The 23,369-nt window shown below is 69.0% G+C and overlaps 2 protein-coding genes across 2 annotated transcripts in view; one reads left to right on the top strand and one right to left on the bottom strand.

The window, feature by feature from the left end:
• The first annotated feature begins 394 nt into the window (after positions 1-394).
• IER2 (immediate early response 2) lies at positions 395-1,537 on the top strand. Its single transcript, XM_075076141.1, is given in 2 exon segments — positions 395-685; positions 687-1,537. Coding segments are annotated over 2 exon segments (786 nt in total). The 5' UTR covers positions 395-436; the 3' UTR covers positions 1,224-1,537.
• Positions 1,538-2,386: 849 nt separating this feature from the next.
• CACNA1A (calcium voltage-gated channel subunit alpha1 A) overlaps positions 2,387-23,369 on the bottom strand; it is a 37,605-nt gene continuing 16,622 nt past the window's right edge. The window contains 28 exon segments of the mRNA XM_075076072.1: positions 2,387-3,374; positions 6,199-6,446; positions 6,994-7,189; positions 9,303-9,338; positions 10,229-10,339; positions 10,618-10,756; positions 10,835-11,426; positions 11,429-11,530; positions 11,616-11,723; positions 12,266-12,371; positions 14,066-14,162; positions 15,509-15,636; positions 15,723-15,873; positions 16,082-16,182; positions 16,268-16,333; positions 16,462-16,578; positions 16,648-16,731; positions 18,300-18,410; positions 19,041-19,205; positions 19,315-19,516; positions 19,607-19,747; positions 19,815-19,975; positions 20,083-20,182; positions 21,478-21,584; positions 21,657-21,716; positions 22,327-22,456; positions 22,537-22,678; positions 22,826-23,184. Coding sequence (XP_074932173.1) covers positions 2,904-3,374; positions 6,199-6,446; positions 6,994-7,189; positions 9,303-9,338; positions 10,229-10,339; positions 10,618-10,756; positions 10,835-11,426; positions 11,429-11,530; positions 11,616-11,723; positions 12,266-12,371; positions 14,066-14,162; positions 15,509-15,636; positions 15,723-15,873; positions 16,082-16,182; positions 16,268-16,333; positions 16,462-16,578; positions 16,648-16,731; positions 18,300-18,410; positions 19,041-19,205; positions 19,315-19,516; positions 19,607-19,747; positions 19,815-19,975; positions 20,083-20,182; positions 21,478-21,584; positions 21,657-21,716; positions 22,327-22,456; positions 22,537-22,678; positions 22,826-23,184 — 4,531 coding nt within the window. The 3' untranslated portion in view covers positions 2,387-2,903.

The raw sequence follows: 23,369 nt of genomic DNA on the forward strand, positions 1-23,369 counted from the left end.
CGGGGTGTGCAAGGACCACCCACCCCAGGGAGGCACAGGGACCCCCGCCCCCATGGGGGTACAAGGACCCCCCCCGTGGAGGCACAGGGGACCCCGCCCCCATCGGGGTACAAGGACCCCCCCCCGTGGAGGCACATGGACCCCTCTCACCCCCGGGGGCGCACAGGGACCCCTGCCCCCATCGGGGTACAAGAACGCCCCCCGTGGAGGCACAGGGACCCCCCCCCGGCCCCCGCAGCGCTCCCCGCCCAGGACCCCCCCGCGGCATTTCCGCCCCCCGGCGCCGCCGAGCCGGGCCGAGCCGCCCCGGGGCCGGATGCGGCAGCGGAGGGGGGGCGGGGGGGTGGGGGCGGACCGGGGCCGGGCGGGGAGGGAGCTCCGGTATAAGAGCCCCGCGCCGGGGGCGGCCCCGCCGCACTCCGCTCCCGGGGCCGCCATGGAGGAGGCGCAGCGGCTGCTCACCGTGTCCGTGTGGAAGCTTTACCGCTGCCGGTTGCAGCGCGGCGGCCTCCGCCTCCACCGGAGCCTCCAGCTCTCGCTGCTCGTCCGGGCCGCCCGGCACCGCTACCTGACGGCCCGCTCCGCCGCGGGGACCCCCCCGGGGGCGGCACCCGGGGACCCGCTGTGCCTACCGACCCCCGACCGCGGGCACCCCCCGAGCGCCCCGGCCGGCGACCCCCGCAGCGCCCAGCACCGCGGGCACCCTCCGAGCGCCCCGGCCGGCGACCCCCGCAGCGCCCAGCACCGAGGGGACCCCCCCCAGCCGACAGATCCCGGACCCCCGCAGCGCCCAAGACCGGGGCGACCCCCCGAACGCACCGACCCCGGATCCCCGCAGCGCCCAGGGCCGGGGGCACCTACCGACACCGGACTCCGCGAACCGCGACCACCCCCAGGACTCCCCGAGCCGGTACCGCGACCCGCCGAGCGCCCCGAGGCTGCCGCCCCCCCGGGATCCCCCGAGCGCTCCCCCCGCCACGCTGCCGCCGCCTGAACCGCGACCCCAAGCCGCCCCCCGGCCCCCCGGAACCCCTCCGGCAGCGCGGACCGGCCGCAAGCGACGGAGCAGTGGCTCGGCCGGGCCCGGCCCGGTGCCGGTACCGAGCAAACGGGCGCGGCTGGAGGCGGAGGAGCCGCCGCTCGCCCCGGGGCCGCCCGGCCGCTGCTCGGGGCCGCCCGCCGCCGCCTTCGGCCTCCTGGTCCGTGCCGTCGGGGCGTGCTGAGGACCCCGGAGCACCGGCCACACTCCACGGAGACCCCTCGGGACCGGAGGCGTGGGGGCACAGAGACCTCCCCCCGGGACAGACGGAACCGGTACGGGGAGGGGAGACGGGGGCAACCCCCCCTCTCCGGGACACAAGGACTCCCGGGGTCCCCGGTGGGCGCCCCCCCGGTGACAGCCTCCTCCCACCATAATGGACTGCTCTGGATGAGCGCTTGTGTCGTGCTGGGGGGGCTCCAGGCTGGCCCCGCCCCCCCCAGTTCCCCCCCTCCCTTTTAATTATGCTTTGTTAATAAAATAAAAGTTTTTTGTGCAGCTGCTGCCTCCGGGTGTCGGGGGAGGGGCGGGGAACGCCAGGCTCGCTGTCCCTCGCTCAGTGTGGGGGGGCAACGGGGTTTGGGGGAGTTGGGGCCTCTCGGAGTGTTTCCGCCCCCGGGCTTGGCCCAAACTTGGGGGGGAAACGTTCTTTTTTTGGGGGGAGGGGTTGGGCCGCTCACCTCCCCCGCCTCTCTCTGCCTCAGTTTCCCCCACCCCCGAGGAGAGAATGGGGGAGGGGGGAAAACCCGGCACCTGCTCCGGGGGCGGGGGCCCCCCCCCCCAGTTCCGGGAAGCTCCACGTGCTGCCCACGCCGGGGTTGGGGGGGGCAGGGCGGGCGCCCGGATGCCTCGGTTCCCCCGGGCGGGGGGTGGTGGCTCGGTTCCCGCTTAGCGGGGGGGCCCCCGCGCCCACCCCCGCGGCCTCGGGGGCTGAGCTGGGATGGGGGGCGCGGGGGCCATCCCGGTTCCCCCCCCCCCGTGTCGCCCCGTCCCGTCCCCTCCGCGGCCGGCTGCCTCGGTCCCGCCGGGGGACCCCGGCTGGGGCGCAGGACCCGAGACGCTGCTGGCGCCGGGCGGGGGGTCCCCGTATGTGTCCCACCCCCCCCAACCCCCCACCGTGTCCGTGTCCTCCCCCCGTGTCCCCCGGGCGGGGCCGCGACGTTTCCGGGCTCCGCCGCTTCCTCGTTCCTGCGGCGGCGGGGGAGGGGTCGGGCGCCGGCACGCCGGGGTCCCCCGGGGGGGAGGGGAGGGAAGGGAAGGGGGGGACGAGCTGCCCCGGGACCCCACCGGTGCCCCCCGCCCTCCCCCGGGGGCCCGATCCCGGGAAGGAGCGAGAAGGGCTCGATCCAAAATTCCTCTTTTTTTTAATGGTTTCGTTTGTTCTGGGGGTTTCGGGTTGGGTCGGGTTGGTTTTTTTGGTCTTTTTTTTTTTTTGTCTTTTTTTTTTTTTTTGTCTTTTTTCTCTTTATTTCTGGTTTCGGTAACTCGGTTCATGCAATGGCGGCAGCCCCGGCCCCGCCGCCTCCGTGCCTCGGGCGGGGGGTGTGGGGGGTGTCCGGCGGCGCCGGTGCCCGGTGCCAGTGCCCGGCTCGGAGCCTTCCTGGGCTCCGCTTCCCGCTGCCCCCGGCCCGTTCCCGCCCCGGCGGCTCCTCCCGGCTCGGGGCGCCGCGCCCGTGCGGGGCTTGCGGGGGGTCCCGGGGCCGCCCCCCGCGGCGGCGACGGCTCCTCCAGATGATAAAACTCATCCATAGCCCCGGGAGCGGGCGGGCGGGGGTGGGCGGGGGTGGCCTCCACCCCCCCGCCGCGATATGTCGCGGCGCCGGTCGCGACGGCGCCCTGTCGCGATAGCTCGTCGGAGGCGCCGCTAGCAGCAGTCATCGTCCGTTTCGCTGTAGGGGTCGCGGAGGCCGGGCCGCCCCTTCCCGGCGCCGTGTCCCGGGTAGTAGCCGTTGGGCAGCCGCCGGCCGGGCCGGGGTGGCGACGGGCCCGGTCCCCCCCCGCCGCCGCCGCCGCCGCCGCCGCCGGGCCGGGGGACTCGGGGGACGCGTCCGTCGAGCGGCGGCTCCGGGTCGCGGGGCCCGCGGGGGCCGTCGGTCCAGCGGGCGGCGGGGCGGGCGGAGCGGGGCGAGGCGGGGGCGGCGGCGGCGGGGGGCGGCGGGCGGCGCGGCCCGCGGGCGGGGGGCGGCGCGGCGGGCGGGGGGCGGCGGGCGGCGGGGGAGTAGGAGACGTGCGGCCGCGGCGTGGCGGGGGTCGGCGGGAGCTGGCGGCGGGCGCGGCGGGGCGTGCTGGTCCCCGAGGTGGAGAGCACCGGGCTGCCGCTCACCGAACTACTGCCCTACAGCAACACCGAGACACCGGGGATCACGGCGGGGGGGGGGGGAGAACACGGGGAGCACGGACACGCGTGGGGGCACGGCGGGGCACGGACACGCGTGGGGGACACGGACATGCGGGGGGGGACACGGCGGGGCGGGGCGCACAGGGGAGGGGACATGGGAGGGTGGACACGGGGAGAACACGAGGGACATGGGGGGGTCATGGGAAAGGACGGGGGACGCACACGTGGGGGACACGGAGGACACGGGAAAGGACATGGGGAGAACACAAGGGACATGGGAAAGGACATGGGGGGACACGGACACGTGTGTACATGGGGGACAGAGTGGAATGGACACAGAGGGGAGACACGGGGAGAACACAAGGGACACGGTCATGGGGGACACCGGAAAGGACACGGGGGGGGGGCGGACATGGGGGACAGAGGAAAGGACAAAATGAGAACACAAGGGACATAGGGGACACGGGAGAGGACATGGGGAGTACACGAGGGGCACGGACATGGGGACACGGACACGAGGACAACGGAGGCATGGGAGGGGATTGGGACCAGGGACAAGGACACGGGGAACATGGACACGGGAGAGAGTGGCCGTGGGTGGGGAGGACACAGGGGTATGGACACGGTGGGGGGGGGTGTCACAGACACAGGATCAAAGGTATGGGGAGGGTCGGGGACACGGGGGGGTCATGGACATGAGGGACACAGCCACAAGCAGAGACATAGGGTGGCATTGGGGGTGGGGGCAGAGCCACGCGGGGTGGGGGGGGTCACAGCCACGGGCCATGCAGACACGGGGGGGGCCCAGCCAGACACGGGGTTACGGGGGGGGTGGGGGGGCAAGAGAAAAGCAGCAAGGACACAAGGGGCGGGGGGGGGGGGGGGAGAAAAACCAAACGAGAGAGCAGAGGGGAAGAGAAGTGAGAAGAGGCGGGGGGGGGGGGGGCCGGGGTGGCTGGAGGCGGCTGCGGGCTGGGGGGGGGGGCAGAGGGGGTGCAGGGAGGGATGGAGGGGGCCAAGGGGGAAGGATGGGAGGGGGGGCTGCCGGGTCTCCCCAAAGCCACTCACAAGGCAAAAGAAACCGGGGGTTTAGGGCGGGGGGGTGGGGGTGGGTACTGGGGAGGACTGGGGTTCAGCTGGGAGAGATGGGGGAGCAGGGGCTGGAGAAGTTTGGAAGAGTTGGCCCAGGGGCAGGGGGCCCTGCACCCCAAACTGTTACCTGGGGCTTGGGGACGATGCACCCTACTCTGGGACCTGTGGGCTGGGGGAGGGGACCATGCCAATCTGTTACCTGGGGGGCGGGGCTTGGGGGCGGGGACTGTGAACCCCAATCCATTACCTGCAGGGACCCGGGGTTCAGGGTCCGTGCACCCCAGTCTGGCACCAGTGGGGACCACGCACCCCAATCCTGGACTGTGGGGCCCTGGCGCTGCAAGGACCACGCACCCCGATCCGGGCCTGCGGGTACGGTGCACCCCAACGTCTGGCTGGAGGGTGCAGGTGATGGTCACCCCAGTTCAGGCCTTTGGGGTCCGTGCACCCCAATCTGAGGCGGTGAGGATCCCAGCACCTATCCCGGGGGTGCAGGGCTGTGTACCCCAATGCCATTGCCCTGGCACAGCTGTGGTGCCCCCCACCCAGTGCTGGAGGGGGGGGGGCCTGTGCACCCCCAGTACTAGTGGGGTGCCCCCAAACCTGGCTGGAAGGGCTGAGAGCCCTGGTACAGTTAGTGCAGCCATGCACCCCAAAGCAGGGCTGTGGGGCAGGGCTCTGGTGGGGGGGGTGTCCCTGCACCCCAACCCTGGGCACGTGGAGCTGTACACCCCAATGCAGGGCTCGGGGAGGGGGTGTCCCTGTGCCCCAACCCTGGGCTGGGGGGAGCTCCGTGGTCCTGCTCCTGCCCCATCTGGAGGCACGTGCCCTCTGGGGCTAAGGGGTTGCAGCAGAGCTGGAGATTTTGGGGGGGGGTGTCACCCCAAAACAGCCCGAGGCACCGAAAAGGCTCTTCTGGGGGCCACGTCCCCATGCAGGGACCAGCCGGGTCCGGTGCCCCTCGCTGGGGTGCATGGGTGGGGGGAGCTTCGTTCCAAACTTTCCAGCATGGCCAGGGGTGTCGCTGGAGCGTGCGGGGGGGGCTGGAACAGACGTTGGGGGGCCCCGAACCGCTTACCTGGGCCACCCCTCGCCGTGACAGCGCAGCCAAAGCACAGCGATGGGGAAACAGAGAGGTGAATCAAGGCAGGCCCCCCCCCAAGCAGCTGGGGGCACCGGGGGGGCCAAGCGAGGTGGCTCTGTGCAGGGATGGGCAGGGGTACCGAGAGCGGAAAGGGGGTGGGGAGGCATCTGGAGGGGTCAAAGCATCGCCGCGGCCAACCGCCACCCCCGCCTTGCACCCCCAGATCTCCCCAAGGGGTGGGCCCCATGTTCCCCCCCTCTATCTTCCTCCCTCTGGGTGCTGCCCCTCCTGGGGGGGGGGCTGGACCTCCAAAACAGGGTGCTGTGGGGCTCTGCTGGTGTAACTGGGATCATGGATGCCACCAGTGTAAACTGGGGGGGGCAGATGGGAATCCCCATATCACCCAAGCAGCCACGGGCCCTGGGTGGGGTCTCCCAATGCCCCCCAGCAGCCTGGCCAGTGCCAGCATGTGGGGGGCATCTTAGGGACAGGAGGGGTCTTTGGTTGAACCCCGAGCCAGAGGCCACCAGGGACCTGGCAAGGGGGAGGCAGCCCTTGCCCCCCTATGGGCAGGGGGGGTCCCCGTGTCCGTCCCCCGCCCCGTGGTGACTAGAGGCGGAGGGGGGAGCGGAGGGTGGCACCCACCTGCCGGGGGGCCGTGTGCTCCCGGCCCTCGCTGGGGGAGCGGGACCAGCGGCGGTCACGGGAGCGGGGCCGCCCGTAGTCGTGCCGCTCGGGGGGGCAGCGCTCCTTGTCCCCGGGGCCGTGGTGGTGGTGGTGGTGGTGGTGGTGGTGCCGGTGCTTGCGGTCCTTGGCGCGGCCCCGCTCCGGGTCCCGCTCCTTGGGTGGGAGGTCGCCCGACTGCGTCGTGACGCTGAGGTCCGTGCCCAGCCCTGCAGGAGACGGGGGGTGTTGGACGAGCAGCATGGGGGGAGCAGCTGGGACGGGAGGAGGTGAGGACCCTGTTCCAGAGGTGGGTGGCCCATGGGACACCCAAGGTAGAAGGATGTGAGGACCTGGTGGCAGAGATGGGGTGTCCCAGGGGACATGGGGTGCAAGATGAGATGGGGACATGGTTGAAGAGATGGGGTGGCCCAGGAGATGTGGGGTGCAGGAGATGGGGTGGTCCAGTGGCAGAGATGGGGTGGCCCAGGGGACACCTGGTGCCGGAGGAGGTGGGGACCCAGCGGAGGCAATGGGGCACCTGGCGGGGCTTAGGTTGCAGGAGATGGGGACCTGGTGGAGGAGATGGGGTGGCCCAGAGGACATGGGGTGCAAGAGGAGATGGGGTGGCCCAGGGAATGCCCAGGGCAGGAGAAGAGGGTGGCCTTGAGGACACCTGGGGTGGGAGGAGATGACAGTGTGACCCCAGCACGCCAGGGCAGGAGGTGCGGGGTGCCCCAGGGGAGGGCAGAGGTGGGGAGGTCGTGGGGGTCCCACCTGTGTCCACGTCGGTGTAGCGGCTGAGGGAGCGCTCGGAGGTGCGGTGGCTCCGTTCCCGCCGGCGCTGGTGGTGCCGCTGGCCGTCCTCGGGGATGACGCGCTCCAGCGAGTAGTCGTCCAGGCGGATGCCCCGGGCGCGCGGGTGGCCCAGCATGGAGGCCGAGCGCTTCATGGGGCTGGTGTCTGAGATGGTCTGCGGGCGAGAGCAGAGCGGGGACGGTCCAGGGGAGCCCGGGGGGGGCCGGGGGGCGGGCCGGCTCCTGCGGTGGGGGAGGCTTGAGGAAGAGTTACCTGTATGCGCTGGCCCATTTGTATCTCTTCATCCCTCCAGTTAGGTATCCATCCCTCCCTCCCTCCATACATACATACCTCCCTCCCTCCCTCCCTCCATCCATCCATCCATCCATCCGTCCGTCCATCCCACCATACCTACCTCCATACCTCCCTCCCTCCCTCCCTCCATCCATCCATCCATCCATCCATCCCTCCCTCCCTCCATCCATCCATCCATCCATCCATCCATCCATCCATCCGCCCATCTGTACGTCCCAGCCTCCCTCCACGCCCCCTCTCTGTCCTGTCCTGCCCCATCCCTCCACCGCAGCCCCCCCCACCCCCGAGATGCGGGATCTGCTCCCGCAGCCAGGACCGGCGTCCCGGAGCGTCCCCCGCAGCCGCCGGAGCCGTGCTCTGCCGGGCCACCCACCGTCCCCAGCCTCGGTGGGCGCTGACCCGCTGTGCTCCCTGCTGGGGGTCCCACAGCTGGGCCGGGAGGGACACGGCGTCCCCGTCACTGCGTCCCCACAGCCGTGGGGACGGACGGCGCGCCGCTGCAGCACCTCAGCCCCCTGGGACAGACACCCCCCACCCCCCGCTGCTCTAACCATTGAGCTGCGCCGCCGCTGCCGGGGACCCCTGAGCATCGCCGGCCTCCGGGGAGGATGGGAACGGGGGACAGGGATGGGGACAGGGGGACGGGGACGGGGACATGGACGGGGGATGGGGACGGGGGATGGGGACGCTGCTCCTCACTGGCCCCGCTGGTGCTGGAACATGGGGGTGACAAGGGTCCAGGTGGCCCAGGGGTTGGGACATGGAGGGGAGGGACAAGAGGGGGGGCACGGCAGTGGCCAAGGAGGGACAGGGACTGGGAACGGAAGGACAGACAGATGGGAAAGAGTCAGGTGCCCCTGGATAGGCAGGACAGAGAGATGGGGAGGGAGGGAGGGTGGGCTGGAAGGACGGCGGGACAGAAGGATGGAGGGACAGAGAATGAGGGAATGAATAAAAGCTGGATAGAGGGACAGTGCAGTGGAAAGGTGGAGGGAGGGATGGAAGAGGGAGGGAAGGAAGGAGGGAGGGAAGGAAGGAGGGATGGAAGGAGGGAGGGATGGAAGGAGGGAGGGGTGGAAGGAGGGAGGGGTGGAAGGAGGGAGGGAAGGAAGGAGGGATGGAAGGAGGGAGGGATGGAAGGAGGGAGGGGTGGAAGGAGGGAGGGAAGGAAGGAGGGATGGAAGGAGGGAGGGATGGAAGGAGGGAGGGAAGGAAGGAGGGATGGAAGGAGGGAGGGATGGAAGGAGGGAGGGAGGGGTGGAAGGAGGGAGGGAAGGAAGGAGGGATGGAAGGAGGGAGGGATGGAAGGAGGGAGGGGTGGAAGGAGGGAGGGAAGGAAGGAGGGATGGAAGGAGGGAGGGATGGAAGGAGGGAGGGAAGGAAGGAGGGATGGAAGGAGGGAGGGATGGAAGGAGGGAGGGAGGGGTGGAAGGAGGGAGGGAAGGAAGGAGGGATGGAAGGAGGGAGGGATGGAAGGAGGGAGGGGGGGTGGAAGGAGGGAGGGAAGGAAGGAGGGGTGGAAGGAGGGAGGGATGGAAGGAGGGAGGGAGGGGTGGAAGGAGGGATGGAAGGAGGGAGGGATGGGAAGGAGGGAGGAGGGGTGGAAGGAGGGATGGAAGGAGGGAGGGATGGAAGGAGGGAGGGAGGGGTGGAAGGAGGGAGGGAAGGAAGGAGGGATGGAGGGAGTGAGGGAGGGAGGGATGGAGGGAGGGAGGGATGGATGCATAGATGGAGGGAAGAATGGCAAGAGGGAGGGATGGAGGGAGGGATAGTAAGATGCAGCAGCGAAAGGAGAGTGATGAAATCCAGGAGCTGGTGGAACAGAGATGGCTGGAGAGGGGGCAGCAAGATAAGAGCAGTGATGGAGGGATGGAGGGATGGTGGGTGGAGCTGGCGGGGTGGTTGCACGGGGTAGGGGTCCAGGGAAGGAGCAGGCGGAGCAGGGGGCTCTGGCGGGGCCCGGCGGTACCTACACTGAGGTTATTCCCTCGGGGTCGGACCTTCCTCCTCTGCTAGAGCCAGCCCAGGCGGTGCCCGCAGAGCCGGGAGAGAGAGAGAGACCAGAGTAAACACGGGGCCAGCGGGGGTGGGGGGGCCGGTGGTGGGGGGCGCCGGGGCAGACTGGGACTGGGGTCACCCCGCACGTTGCCAAGCACCGGCCGGGCGAGCAGCAGCAATGAGCAGAGCAGCCAGAGCATCCCTGTCCCTGTCCCTCTCCCTGTCCCCAGCCCCGGGCATGCAGAGGGGGGGCGACACCCCCAGGGCCGGTGGCACCTGCTGGCACAGAGGATGCCCCTCCAGGTCGGCAGGGACCAGGGTGGCCGTGGTCGCCCCCTTCGCGGTTGCTGGGGGGGGCCCCCACACACGTGCCTGCACTGGAACAGGCTTGGCTCTGCGCTGGAGCGGGTGCAGGAGCGTCCCTGCACGGGGACCAGTGGCCACCTGGCCGCCCCACGGCCGCGGCTCTGACCGGGGGGAGGTGGCACCTCTCCCCTGGCTTCATGTCCCCCCCCACCCACTGCCACCATGCTCATGCCCCCCACCCCAAGCCCCCGGCCCAGCAGCTGCAGCCATTTGCGGGGGGGGGGGGGCACGGGATGCTTCTCCTGCCATCAGGAGCATCAGCAGGGTCACACCCCACCGGGCCCACACTGCCCTCAGCCACCACCACGCAGACCAGGCGCCCCAGCCCCCCAAAAGCCACATTCACCCCCCCCCCCCCCCCATTAAAGCATCAGTGGCCACGGCAGCGTGGGAAGGGGCTGCAGGGCAGCAACGGGGACGAGCCTGGGGACCATGTCTGGCATCCCTGGGGACAGGGACAGCTGTGCTGGGTGCCCCTTGGCCGGCGCAGGCGGTGGGGCTGCGGCCGGCAGCACCCTGGAAGGGGTCCCCTCACCTGGTTTTCGGCAGGGAGCCGTGGCATGGAGGCGGCGCGGCCGTGCCCCTCCATGGGCAGGTAGTCGCTGTCGGAGTAGCCGTCCTTCGCCATTTCACGCATCTCCACCAACTATGGGGGACCGGGGTGTCGGTGGGGGAAACTGAGGTGGGGGGACACCACAACCAGGGACATCCCACCCCCAGGTGCAGCGGGGGTGCCATGCAGAGTTTGGGGGGGGGGGGGCGGCACCAGGGATATGGGGATGGATGTGCAGGTGGGGAGATGGGGCTCAGGGGACCCCCAGGAACACAGAGGGCAGATGGAGCTGGGGGCGATGTGGCCTGGGGGCCGGAGGGACGTGGGGCTGGCCAGGGCTTGGGGGACCCCGGGGTGGTGCAGCCCCTCACCTGGGAGTTGGGGCGGCTGTTGGGGATGTCCTCGGGGTGTCCCCGCTCGGGGCTCCAGGTCCCCGTTTTCTGGAACATCTCCTGGGCGCGCTGGGTGACCCAGGACTGACTCTCCTTCAGGCCCCCGTCGCGCGCGGCCCTGGGGGGCACAGGCGGCTCAGCCCCCTCCCGGCTGCCCTGCGCTGGGCAGGGGCAGGATGGGACCCGCAGCACTTACAGCCCCGTGCCCGGCTCAGCCGTGGGCACCGCGTCCGGCCCTGGGGTCCCCTCCTGCGTTGGGGATGGCGGCTCCATGCGCTGGAACATCAGCGGCGTCGGTTCTGCGGGGACACGAGAGCGGCTGCGGGCGCGGCGGGGGCACGGTGGGGATGTGGTATGGGGCTGGGATGGAGCTGGGACAGCCAGGGATGGGATGGGGACACAGGAGGGGCTTGGGAAGGGGACGGAGCTGGGGTGGGGACACTGGAGGGATGCTCGGGGATGGGGACACGAAGATGGGACGGAGCTGGGACACTTGGAGATGGGGACGCTGGAGAGACACGGAAAGGGGACAGGGCTGGAATGGGGACGCCAGAGGTGGCAGAGGAGGGGATGGATCTGGAATAGGGTCACTAGAGGGATGCTTGGTGATGGGCTGGGGTCATGGGAGGGACTTGGGAAGGGGACAAGACCGGGATGGGGATGTGGGAGGTGGCAGGAGAGGATGGGGCTGGGCTGGGACTCGAGGGATATGGGGAGGGGACGGAGCTGGGATGGGGACACCACAGGGCCGCGGGGTCGGGATGGGTTTGGGGTGCTCGTGCTGGCCCCACCTGCTCCTCCCGCATGGCCTGCAGCTTCTTGGCTTTGCTCTGCCGGTAGTACTCCATGATCATCATCGCGGCGTAGATCTTCCCCACCGTCAGGTCGGTGGCTGTGGGCGCAGAGGGTGAGGGGGGATGGGCACGGGCACGGGGACAGGGATGGGGATGGGGACAGGGACAGGGACAGTGCCTTACACTTGTGGGGGGTGACGAGCAGGTCCAGGTTTTTGGGGGAGAGGTTGGGCCAGATGGCGATCATCTCCTTGCGGAGCTCCGCGTCCATCTGCTGCTTGTCGGCTCCCCCTGCAGAGAGAGGGCTGAGCGCCCCATCCCCTTGGGGACCACCCATCCCTGTCCCTGCAGGGAACTCCCTGCCATGCCCTCCCCTCACCTACCCCATGGGGACCTCCTTATCCCCCCCCCAGGGACACTTCTGCCCTGCCACCACCCCATGGACCCTGTACCCCAACCCCCTTCTCCCCCATTCCCTAGGGACCTCCATCCCTGCGCTCCCAGTTCTTGTCCCCTCCACCTCCAGCGACCCTGTCCCTGTCCTTGTCACCCAAGGGACCCCTGTCCCCAAATCCCCAGGGTCCTTGTCTCCCCAGGGTCTTGGGCCACATTCCCTCAGGCCCTCAACCCCAAATCTCTGGGTTCCCCGTACCCCCCAGAGTCCCCATCCTCGTCCCCATCCCTCCAGCACCCCGGTCCCCAGGGACCCAGTCCCCAACCGCTCCGGGTCCCTGTCCCCCCAAGGCTGCCGTGCCCCCAGAGTCCCCATCCCCATCCCCTCGAGGAGGCTGCTGCCCCTCCTGCAGGGGTCCCTGGCCCCTGGCCCCCCTTGCCTTTGGCAATCTTGATGTCGAGGGCGGTGCGGATCAGGGCCATGAGGGTGGAGTTGAAGTGCACCGTGTTGTCGTCGGCCACCGGCAGGTCCATGCGGAGCAGCCGCTGCGGGGCCGAGCAGAGCGGGGGGGCGTCAGCCGCGGCCCCCACCCGCCGCGCCCGGGGGCTGGCGAGAAGGCGGGGGCCACCCCGCAGCCGCCGGGGAAACTGAGGCACGCGCCCCGCTGCCCCCCCCCCCCCCCCCCGAGCCCCCTCGGCCCCCCGCCTTCTCCCCAGGCCACGGCCCCTGGACCCCCGCGAGATGCCCGGGGTGGGGGGCACGGCCCGGCCAAGCGGGACCCCGGCGTCCGGGCGGGCAGCACATGCATCGGGCAGCGCATGCAGCAGGGAGGGAGCCGGCTGGTTCCCGCCTCTGCTCCAGGGACTGGGGGGTGGCCAGGGGCTTCTCTGGGTGCAAACCGGCATCCTCAGGGGGCGGGGGCGGGGGGGGGCGTCCAGGGAGACATGCCCGGGCCGGAGGTGGGGGGAGAAGCGATGAGTTTGCCAGGCCTCAGCCCCACAGTGCCCCATGCCCCTCCCCAGCTCCCAGTGCCAAGCAGGTGGCAGAAGGTCCCCCCCTGAAAAGGGCAGGGACCCCCCCCCCCATGCAGCCCCGGGGTTGGGGGGATTTGGGGGGGTGCAGAGCAGCAGGGCTGGAAGCGAGCAATGCTGATGGAGAAACAGAGGCACAGAGACGCAGGGTCCTCATGCCCCCCCAGTGCCCAGATCCCCCCCCCCACCCCACGATGCAGCTCCCGAGCACCCATAGCCCCCGCGGCTGGAGGGGGGGGCGTGGGCCGTGCAGCAGCCAGGGGGGCTGGGCAGGGGGCCAGGCGGGGGGCCGGGGGGACTCACTGCCAGGAGAGGAGGCGGCGGACGGAGGTGGGATGGAGAGGAGGAGAGTGGCGGGGGGAGAGGCTGCAGGGATGGGGGGATGGGGGAGAGGGGGGCGAGGGGGCGCCCTGGGGGGGCTCCTCTGGGTGGGCAGGGCGAGCCCCAGTAGTGGTGGTGGGTGGTCCCTAAAAATGGGCTGCTCTGGGTGAGGCATCATCCAGCCCCACAGGGGATCCCCAATATGGGAGGGGGTCTGGCTGAGCCCTATGGGGGACCCAAATAGGGCCTTCGGGGGGGGGGGGGAGGCTGGCCAAACCCTATGGGGATCCCAAAAAGGGGCTTCTGGGGAAGGGGACCACTGGCCAAGCCCCACAGGAGACCCCCAAATAGGGGATTCTGTGGGGGAGGGGCTGGCCAAGCCCCATGGGAGACCCCCAAATAGGGGATCCTTGAGGTGCTGGTCAAGCTTCATGGGGGGACACAAAATAGGGGCTTCTGGGGGGGCTGGCTAAGCCCATGGAGGGGTTCCCCAAACAGGGGCTCGGGGAGGGTCCGGCCAAGCCTTATGTCGGGGTCCCCAGTAGGGGCTCCTGGGGGTTCTGGGCCCAAGCCTCCAGCCCGCGGTGGGCAGGGAGGTGGCGGGGGGCACACGCTCCTTGGGCGGCGGATCTTACCCAGCCCGTCCTGGGGGGACGCGCGGAGGCTCAGCGGGGCCGGCGGCCGCTGTGCCGGTCAGGGCTCGCCGCAGGAGGAGAAAAACAACAAAATCCAACAACAAAAAAAACCCGAAACAAACAAACAAACAAAAAAAACCCCAAAGGAAAAAAAAAAAGAGGCCGAGAAGCATCGGCCGGGCTGAGTCGGTGCCGCCGCCGGGAACCGGCACCGCTTTGGGGGCTTCGCTCTGGTGGGAAGAGTTATTCTACCTTATAAGCAACACGGGGTGGGCATTTCTTGCCTAAACCCAGGGGTGGGGACATATGTCTCAGCATTTCATACATGTCCATGAAAGTCAGCCGGCCCCTGGGAGCGGAGAGAACAAGAAGGAAGAGACATCGGACAGAAAAAGGACAAAAAAGAGGCAAGAGAGACAGAGAGACGCGGAGAAAAAAATTAAAAAAAAAAAACCAATAAGGAAAAAAAAAAAGAGGTTTAAACCCGCTGGCCGCAGCCCGGGGCCCCACGGAGGAGGAGGAGGAGGAGGGGAGGAAGGCGATGGCCGGTGCCCATGCAGCCCCGCGGCGCTGGGGGGGGGTCCAGCCGCGCTGGCTGGGGGGGGGGGGGGGGCCGCGGGGCGCGGCAAGCAGAGCTGGGCAAGGGGGCTCCATGCGGCGCGCCGGGGGCTGGGGCCGGCCCCGGGGGTGCGGGACGTGTCTGTGTATATATATATATATAGATATCATATATATATCCGAGAAACCATAAGCAACATTCATTCCGTTGATGCTCAGCAGGTTTTTAGTGTAAGTCAAACCTTGCAAGCAACCCTATGAGGGCATTTCTTGCCTAAGCCCAATGGGGGAGATATTACGCGTAATAAACTGTACATATCCTTATAATGAATGCGGCCACTGCAAGAAGAATACAGGGGGGTTAGTGCGGACGCCGGAGACACGCGCGACCGCGGACGCGCCGAGGGGCTGGGGGAACTGAGGCACGGACCCTGGGGAGGGGAGGGGGATGGGGCTGGGGGACAGGACCCCCTGCCCCGTGCTGAGCTTGGTTTGCCGCCGCTTGGCTGTGATGGGGATGGGGCGGGGGGGGGGCAGAGTGGTTGTGAGGCGAGTTGGAGCCCCCCCTCCGGCTCCATCCCCGCTGATCCCGGTCTCAACCAGTCCAGCCCGGTACAGGGCGCTCAGGACCTGGCAGAGCATCACAGGATGCCCCGAGAGCAGCCAGGCGGCCGTGGGGGACCCTGGACCCTGGGACACAGCCGAGACCCCCAGCCAGGACATGGTGGGCACCCTTCAGCACCCGATGGGACCCCCAGGGACCCCCCCAGGTCCGGCCGAAGCCCTTTGTGCTGCGCTGGGGGCTGGGGCAGGGGCAAGAGGGAGAAATCCGGCGCCCGACACCTACAATCGAGAGAGGACAGGTTAATCGGCACCACGCTGGGGGGCCGGGCCCCCCCACGGCTGTGTGGGGACAGCAGACCTGGGGGACACCACCTCGGGGGATCAGCCCCTGGGGGGGGTCTTGGGCAGCTGCTGTGCCCCCCCCGGACCCCACTGCGCGGCTCAGTGGGTGGGGGGGGGGGCGGTCCAGCCATCCAAGCCCCCAGGAGCCGCTGTGCCCTGGCGCTGAGACGGGACCCCGTCATCTGGGGTGCCCCCCGCCCACCCCCTACCCCGCCCCGGGGGGGTCCTTACCAGGCAGCGGGGTCGTACTCGGCCCAGACGCGGACGTACTCGTCCAGGTGGTGGGGGCCCAGGATGGAGGAGTCGCGCGTCAGGTACTCAAAGTTGTCCATGATGACAGCGACGAAGAGGTTCAGCATCTGGGGGGGGGGGGGCGAGAGGGGGGTGTTGGGGTGGGGGGGGGGCCGGGCCAGGTTCCCCCCCCACAGCGCCCCCCGGGGCTCACCAGGAAGGAGCAGAGGAAGATGAAGGAGACGAAGTAGAAGTAGGCAAACTCGTTGCCGCACTCGTCCTCCTTGATGCCGGAGTTCTGGTCGCAGGGCTTCCCGCTGAGGCAGGACAGCATGATCTCGTGCCAGGCCTCCCCCGTGGCGCTCCTGAGCAGAGGGGGGACGCCGCTGGGTGACCCCGGCTCGGGAGGGGGCCAGGCAGGGGGGACACACCAGCATGGCACTGGGTACCCCGAAGGGCACCGGCACCAATCGCACCGGGTACCCCGAAGAGCACTGGCTCCGTGCCGGGGGGACACGCCAGCATGGCACTGGGTGCCCCAGGGGGCTCTGGGACCGTGCCGGGGGGACTCACCGGAAGAGGAGCATGAGGGCCTGGAAGAAGGTGCGGAAGTTGTTGTGCTGGGTGATGGCCGACTCATCATCCTCCTCCTCAATGCCGATATTGCCGAAGACCTGGGGGGTGCCATGATGGCTCGGGGGGGCAGGGGCGCTGAGGCGAGCGGCTGGGGGGTGACCAGCAGGGGCTGGGGGCTCTCACCTGCATCCCGATGATGGCGTAGATGAAAAAGAGCATGGCGATGAGCAGGCAGACGTAGGGCAGAGCCTGGGGGCGGAGCGCGGACAGTCACGCCGTGCCAGGCTGGACGTGGCCCCTGGCGTGGGTTGGGCTGCCAGCCCCTGGGCGGGGGCGGCTGGGGGGAACACGGGTTTTGGGAGGGTGTCGGGCAGCACCTTGAAGGACTGGACGAAGGTCCAGAGCAGGATGCGGATGGTGTAGCCCTGGCGCAGCAGCTTGATGAGCCGCGCCGCCCGGAAGAGCCGCAGGAAACTGAGGTTGATGAAGTTGTTCTGGGGGGACACGAGGGGTGAGCGGGGCCCGGCCCTGGGGCTGCGGGGGCCGCAGGGGCTCCCACCTACCCCAAACTCCGTCACCAGGATGTCTGTGATGCTCCCCAGGACCGTGACAAAGTCAAAGATGTTCCAGGCGTCACGGAAGTAATTCTACAAAGGGAAGGGAACAAGGGACATGGGGCAGTGGTGCCACCAGTGTACCGGCTCCCGGGAGCCCGTGGTGACCCTGTGCACCAGCGCCCCAGATCCCACAGTTACCCGCGCACCAGCTCCCCGGATCCCACGGTTACCGGTGCACCAGCGCCCCAGATCCCACAGTTACCCGCGCACCAGCTCCCCGGATCCCACGGTTACTGGTGCACCAGCTCCCCGGATCCCACGGTTAGCGGTGCACCAGCTCCCCGGATCCCACGGTTACCCGCGCACCAGCTCCCCGGATCCCACGGTTACCGGTGCACCAGCTCCCCGGATCCCACGGTTACCCGCGCACCAGCTCCCCGGATCCCACGGTTACTGGTGCACCAGCGCCCCAGATCCCACGGTTACCCACACACCAGCTCCCCGGATCCCACGGTTACCCGCGCACCAGCTCCCCGGATCCCACGGTTACCCGTGCACCAGCTCCCCGGATCCCACGGTTACCCGTGCACCAGATCCCCGGATCCCACGGTTACCGGTGCACCAGCTTCCCGGATCCCACGGTTACCCGTGCACCAGCTCCCCGGATCCCACGGTTAGCGGTGCACCAGCTCCCCGGATCCCACGGTTACCGGTGCACCGGCTCCCCGGATCCCACAGTTACCCCGCGCACCAGCTCCCCGGATCCCACGGTTACCGGTGCACCGGCTCCCCGGATCCCACAGTTACCCGCGCAGCAGCTCCCCGGATCCCTCGTTACTGGTGCACCAGATCCCCGGATCCCACGGTTAGCGGTGCACCAGCTCCCCGGATCCCGTGGTGACCCGTGCACCGGCTCCCCGGATCCCACGGTTACCCGCGCACCAGCTCCCCAGATCCCACAGTTACCCGCGCAGCAGCTCCCCGGATCCCTCGGTTACTGGTGCACCAGATCCCCGGATCCCACGGTTACCGGTGCACCAGCTCCCCGGATCCCACGGTTACCCGCGCACCAGCTCCCCGGATCCCACGGTTAGCGGTGCACCAGCTCCCCGGATCCCACGGTTACCCGCGCACCAGCTCCCCGGATCCCACGGTTAGCGGTGCACCAGCTCCCCGGATCCCACGGTTACCGGTGCACCAGATCCCCGGATCCCACGGTTAGCGGTGCACCAGCTCCCCGGATCCCACGGTTACCGGTGCACCAGATCCCCGGATCCCACGGTTACCGGTGCACCAGATCCCCGGATCCCACGGTTAGCGGTGCACCAGCTCCCCGGATCCCACGGTTACCCGCGCACCAGCTCCCCAGATCCCACGGTTACCGGTGCACCAGCTCCCCGGATCCCACGGTTACCCGCGCACCAGCTCCCCGGATCCCACGGTTAGCGGTGCACCAGCTCCCCGGATCCCACGGTTACTGGCGCACCAGCTCCCCGGATCCCACGGTTACCCGCGCACCAGCTCCCCGGATCCCACGGTTACCGGTGCACCGGCTCCCGGGATCCTGCTGGCGCGGTGCAGAATGGCCGGGGCCGGAGACGTGGCCCTGGTCCCCGGGGTCCCCCGGGTCCCCGTCCCCGGCGCGCGGCGGCACGTACCAGCACGCCGAAGGCCATGATCTTCAGGAGACACTCAAGGGAGAAGAGGGAGGTGAAGACGTTGTTGAACATCTTCAGCACATTCTCGTAGGCGTCCGAGGCGTCATAGAACTGGGGGGACAGGGCGTAGGATGGGGACAGGGACAGAGACAGCTCCCGGGGGTATGGGGGTGCTTCCCAGGGGGTGGGATGGATCCCGGGGTCAGGATAGGTCCTGGGGGGACAGGGATGGATCGATGGGGCACAGGGACAGATCCAGGAGTTGGATGGATCCAGGGGAACAGGGACAGGTCTGGGGGGACAGGGACAGATCCAAGGACAGGGATGGATCCAAGGGGACAGGGATGGATCCAGGGACAGGATGGATCCGGGGGGACAGAGATGGATCCAGGGATGGGATGGATCCAGGGGGACAGGGATGGATCCGGGGACAGGGATGGATCCAGGCACAGGATGGATCCAGGGGGACAGGGCTGGATCCAGGGATGGGATGGATCCAGGGGGACAGGGATGGATCCAGGGACAGGATGGACCTCGGGGGAGAGGGATGGATCTGGGGTAACAGGGATGGATCCAAGGGTACAGGTCCAGGGGAGAGGGAAAAGTCCCAGGGAAGAAGGACAAAGCCCAGGGGACAGGACCAAGGGGACACACGCGGGTCCCAGGGGCTGAGGGGAGCCCCAGGGGACAGGGAACAGACCCAGAGGGACTCCCCAGGACCCCCAGCCCCTCCCCGCTGACCTTCATCATGAGGACAATGGTGTTGAGGGCGATCATGGCCATGATGGTGTACTCGAAGGGCGGCGACACCACAAACTGCCACATGCGGTACTGGAAGCTCTGCCGGTTCTGCGGCATGTGCCGCGTCAGGGGCTTGGCGCTGATGGCAAAGTCGATGCAAGCTCTCTGGGGGGCGGGGGAGGACACATACACGGTGGGCGTCACAGACCCCCACCCACCCAGCCAGGGCTCCCCGAACGGTATCGGGGGCGAGGGCGGGGTCCAGAGGTGGCACCTCGTTCTTCTCCAGGCTGTACTCCTCCATCATCTTGTCCCCCTGCTCCTGGAAGGTGATGATGATCAAGGCCACGAAGATGTTGACGAAGAAGAAGGGGAAGACCACGAAGTAGACCACGTAGAAGATGGACATCTCCATGCGGTAGCCGGGGCTCGGACCCTGGTTCTCGTAGGTGGCATCCACCGAGTGCTTGAGGACCCTGTGGCGGGATGTGGGCAGGGACAGGGTGGGGGTCCTGGTGTCCCTGGACCCAGTCCCAAATCCCTCCCCCCAGTCCCCGTGCCCTTACTGCGGCCATCCCTCGCCGGTGGAGACGGTGAAGAGGGTGAGCAGCGCCCAGAGGACGTTGTCGTAGTGAAACTCGTACTTCTTCCACTCCCGCTTCTGCGCCTTCACCTCGTTGTCCTTCTCGTAGACCAGGTATTCCCCCCTGGGAGGGGAGGGGGCGGTGGGACGGGGCGGGGGGGGTGGCGGACCCCCGCCCGGCCGGGCCGTACCTGCAGTCCTTCTCGAACTCCTTGGACTCGTCGGTGCAGTAGAAGAACTTGCCCTTGAAGAGCTGGACGGCCACCACGGCGAAGATGAACATGAAGAGCATGTAGACGATGAGGATGTTGAGGACGTTCTTCAGGGAGTTCACCACGCAGTCAAAGACAGCCTGGGGATGGGGACCGGGGAGGGGGGTCGGTGCTGGCCAGGGACCCCCCACACACACACGGGGTGGGGAGCGAAGCCCCCTCCCCATCCTCTCCCACCCCTCCCCACCTTGAGTTTGGGCAGCCTCTTGATGGTCTTCAGGGGCCGGAGGACACGGAGGACACGGAGGGACTTGATGGTGTTGATGTCCTTCCCCTTGCTGCTGCCACTGCAGGGGGGATGGGGAGATGTGGGACCCCTGGCGTGGTGGCTCGGGGGACCCCGGCAGGACTGTGGGCGGTTCCGTCCCCTCCTGTCCCCGGTGGTGACAGTCCCCTCCCTGGCCAAGCAGGCAGCAGCTGCCCAGCACAGGGGGAACGCGAGGCTGAGACCCCCCACACTCATCACACACCAAGGAGACCCTGGTGTGTTTCCCATGGCCCGGTCCCTGAGGCTGCTTTTGGGGCGGGGGATGAAAAGGGGAGAGGGGTGGGGGGAGCGAGGCGCAACCATGAGCACGAGGAGAGCACGAGGACGGAGACGGGCGGGAGACAAAGGCAGAAAGACTTTACCGTGAGCTGCTCCTGCGGCCGGTGGCAGAGGAAGGGGAGAGACAAGGCACGGTGAGAGCCCTGCCCCCCACCCCGCGCCCGCGACCCCCCGGCCCCGCCGGCCGCATCCCAGCAGGGGGCTGGGGGAGGCATGGGGGGTCCCGGCTTCCCGGGATGCCCTCAGGGTCTGCTCCGGGTTTACTCACCCGTTACTTGGGGGGGGTGCTCAGTTACTCAGGGGATGCTCACCCCTAACTGCGCATGCTCAGTCCCCCAGGGGGTGCTCATCCTTTACGTGGGGGTTGCTCAATTACTCGGGGGATGCTCACGCTTTACTTTAAGGATGCTCTGTCACTCAGGGGGTGCTCACCCTTCATTTGGGGAATGCTCAATTACTCGGAGGATGCTCACGTTTTACTTGGAGGATGCTGCGACTCGAGGGATGCTCAGTCCCTCAGGGGATGCTCGCCCTTTACTCAGGGGTTGCGCAGGCACTCGGGAGACGCTCATCCAGTTCTGGGAGATTTCCCATCCCTTACCAGGGATCCTTTGCTAGGGGATTCCTCATCTTTATCTAGGGTTTACTCCAGCTCTGTTCACTGCTCTGGGGTTCCTGCACCGGGGCCTGATCCTGCCCGGGGACACGGGGGCGGCGCTGCCGGGGCGCGGGGACACCGGGACGGTGACAGGACAACACAGCGCGGCGGCAAGCGGCCGAGGACGGACATCAAGCGACACAGCAGAGCACGGACAGCCGGGCAGCGGACGTGGGACGGACCCCAGCGGGGCTGGGGGAGCCCTGGGATAGCCCCGCTGGGAGGCACTGGGAGAGGCAAGACCCCCACCGATTCCATCCCCTCCCTGCCATTCTCCCATCCCCCTCCCCGGTGCCAACGCTTCCCCCCTCGCTCGGGGGGACCCAGGCATGCCCACCCTGCCCAGGACCCCCACCGTGTCCCCGAGGGGGACTCACGTGAAGGCGAAGGCCACCAGCGCCCCGCTGACCACGATGAAATCCAGGATGTTCCACAGGTCCCGGAAATAGGCACCTTGGTGAAGCACCAGCCCCAAATCCACCATCTGTGGGGGGCAAGGGGGGGTGAGGGGGCGCCAGGAGGGGCCCCCTGCCCCACACACCCCACCCCCGCTCACCTTGATCACCATCTCGAAGGTGAAAACGCCCGTGAAGACGTAGTCGAAGTAGCGCAAAACCTGGTGTTGGGGGGGAGACCTGGGGTCCCGGCACCCTGAGCCCCCCGGCACCCTGGGACTCCCTGACACCCTCGGACCCCCCAGTACCCTGGGGCTGTGGGACCCTCCTTGCACCCCAGGACACTCGTGGCACCCTAGGGACCCCCTGCACCTCAGCGCTACAGGATCCCCCTTGCACCCTGCGACCCCCCCAGCACCCCAGGGCTACAGGACCCCCCCTGGCACCCTGGAACCCCCCCAGCACCCCGGGACCCCCCCAGCACCCCAGGGCTACAGGACCCCCTTGGCACCCTCTAGCACCGTGTGCCTCTGGGACCCCCCCTGGCACCCTGGGACCCCTCTGATACCCCGGGACCCCTCTGGCACCCCAGGACTCCACCATCACTCCATAGCTGTGGGACCCCCAGGTGCCCCCCTGCACCCCGGGGCCATGGGCAGGGTCTCAGGGGCAGGACAAGGAGGGGGGACCCCATTTCAGCACAGCCCTGGGTGTGCTTAGGGGCACACCCAGCTCTGTGAGGAGGGGGCTCAGCCCCGCCACCACCCGACAGCACCCGGGGGGACCCCATTTGCCCGGCTGTGGGGCTGGGGAGGGGGGCCGGGGGCTCACGTTGTTGCGGGGGGCGTTGGGCTGCACGGGGTCCTCGGCGGCCAGGGCGATGCTGCTCATGGCGATGACCATCAGGATGCACATCTCGAAGTACCGCAGGTTGACGATGTAGTGGCACAGCCGGCGGAACCTGGGGGGGGGAGCACAGTGTGGGGGGGCAAGGGGCACCCCCAGGAGCCCCCCGACCCCCCAGACCCCCCCAGCGCTCACGGGTTGGTGGTGGAGAGGATGAACATGGAGCTGTAGGGCACCATGGGCTTGGGGCCGTTCTCGTCCTGCCCATCACCTTCCTCCTTCTTCTCCTCCTCCTCCTCCTTGCGGGGCAGCGGCTCGGGGTTGGCGTTCCTGTTCACTGCAGGAGCGTCGTCGTCACGGCCCCCAGACCCCCCTGCACCCCCCCCACATCCTCCCCTGCACCCGCCGGGCCCCCCCACAGACCCCCCAGACCACCTGCAGCCCCAGACCACCTGCAGCCCCAGACCCCATGGGAGTTCCCTACCTTGGACAAGGGCGTTGGTGGGGGGTGGCGGGAGGGGGGGTGGGATGTCCACGGCTGTGTGCTCCGGCTTCCCCCCACCCTTGGCGGGGTTGTTGTGGGCGCCGGGGTTGGTGACCACCAAGCTGTTTTCGGGAGGGGGGTTGGGGGTGGTGGGGGGCCGACGCGGGGGGACCCCGGCGGGGCAGGCGGTGTGGTTGCCCATGGGGGGGGGCACGGGGGGCTCGGCAGTGGCCAGCTTGTTGTTCTTCATGTTGTCAATGTCCTCCGCGACGGGGGGCTCCCGGCGCCCCACATCCTGCTGGATGGGGCGGGTGGTGGAGAGCGTGGGGCCCGCCGGCACCCCGGGGGTATGGTTCTCCCTGGGGTGAGGCAGAGGGGAGGGGGCTCAGATGGGTTCCCCGCGGCACCACTGGCACAGCTCCCAGGGTGGGCGCTGAGCCAGGATTGCCAGAGGGGTTTCGGGTCCCCCCGAGATGCCGAAGGAGCTCCCCAGTGCCAGGGGGTCCCACCAGTGCCGGGGGTTCCACCAGCTCCGGGGGGGCCC

Source organism: Phalacrocorax aristotelis, chromosome 28 (genome assembly GCF_949628215.1).
Source record: "Phalacrocorax aristotelis chromosome 28, bGulAri2.1, whole genome shotgun sequence".
NCBI classification, from domain to species: domain Eukaryota; kingdom Metazoa; phylum Chordata; class Aves; order Suliformes; family Phalacrocoracidae; genus Phalacrocorax; species Phalacrocorax aristotelis.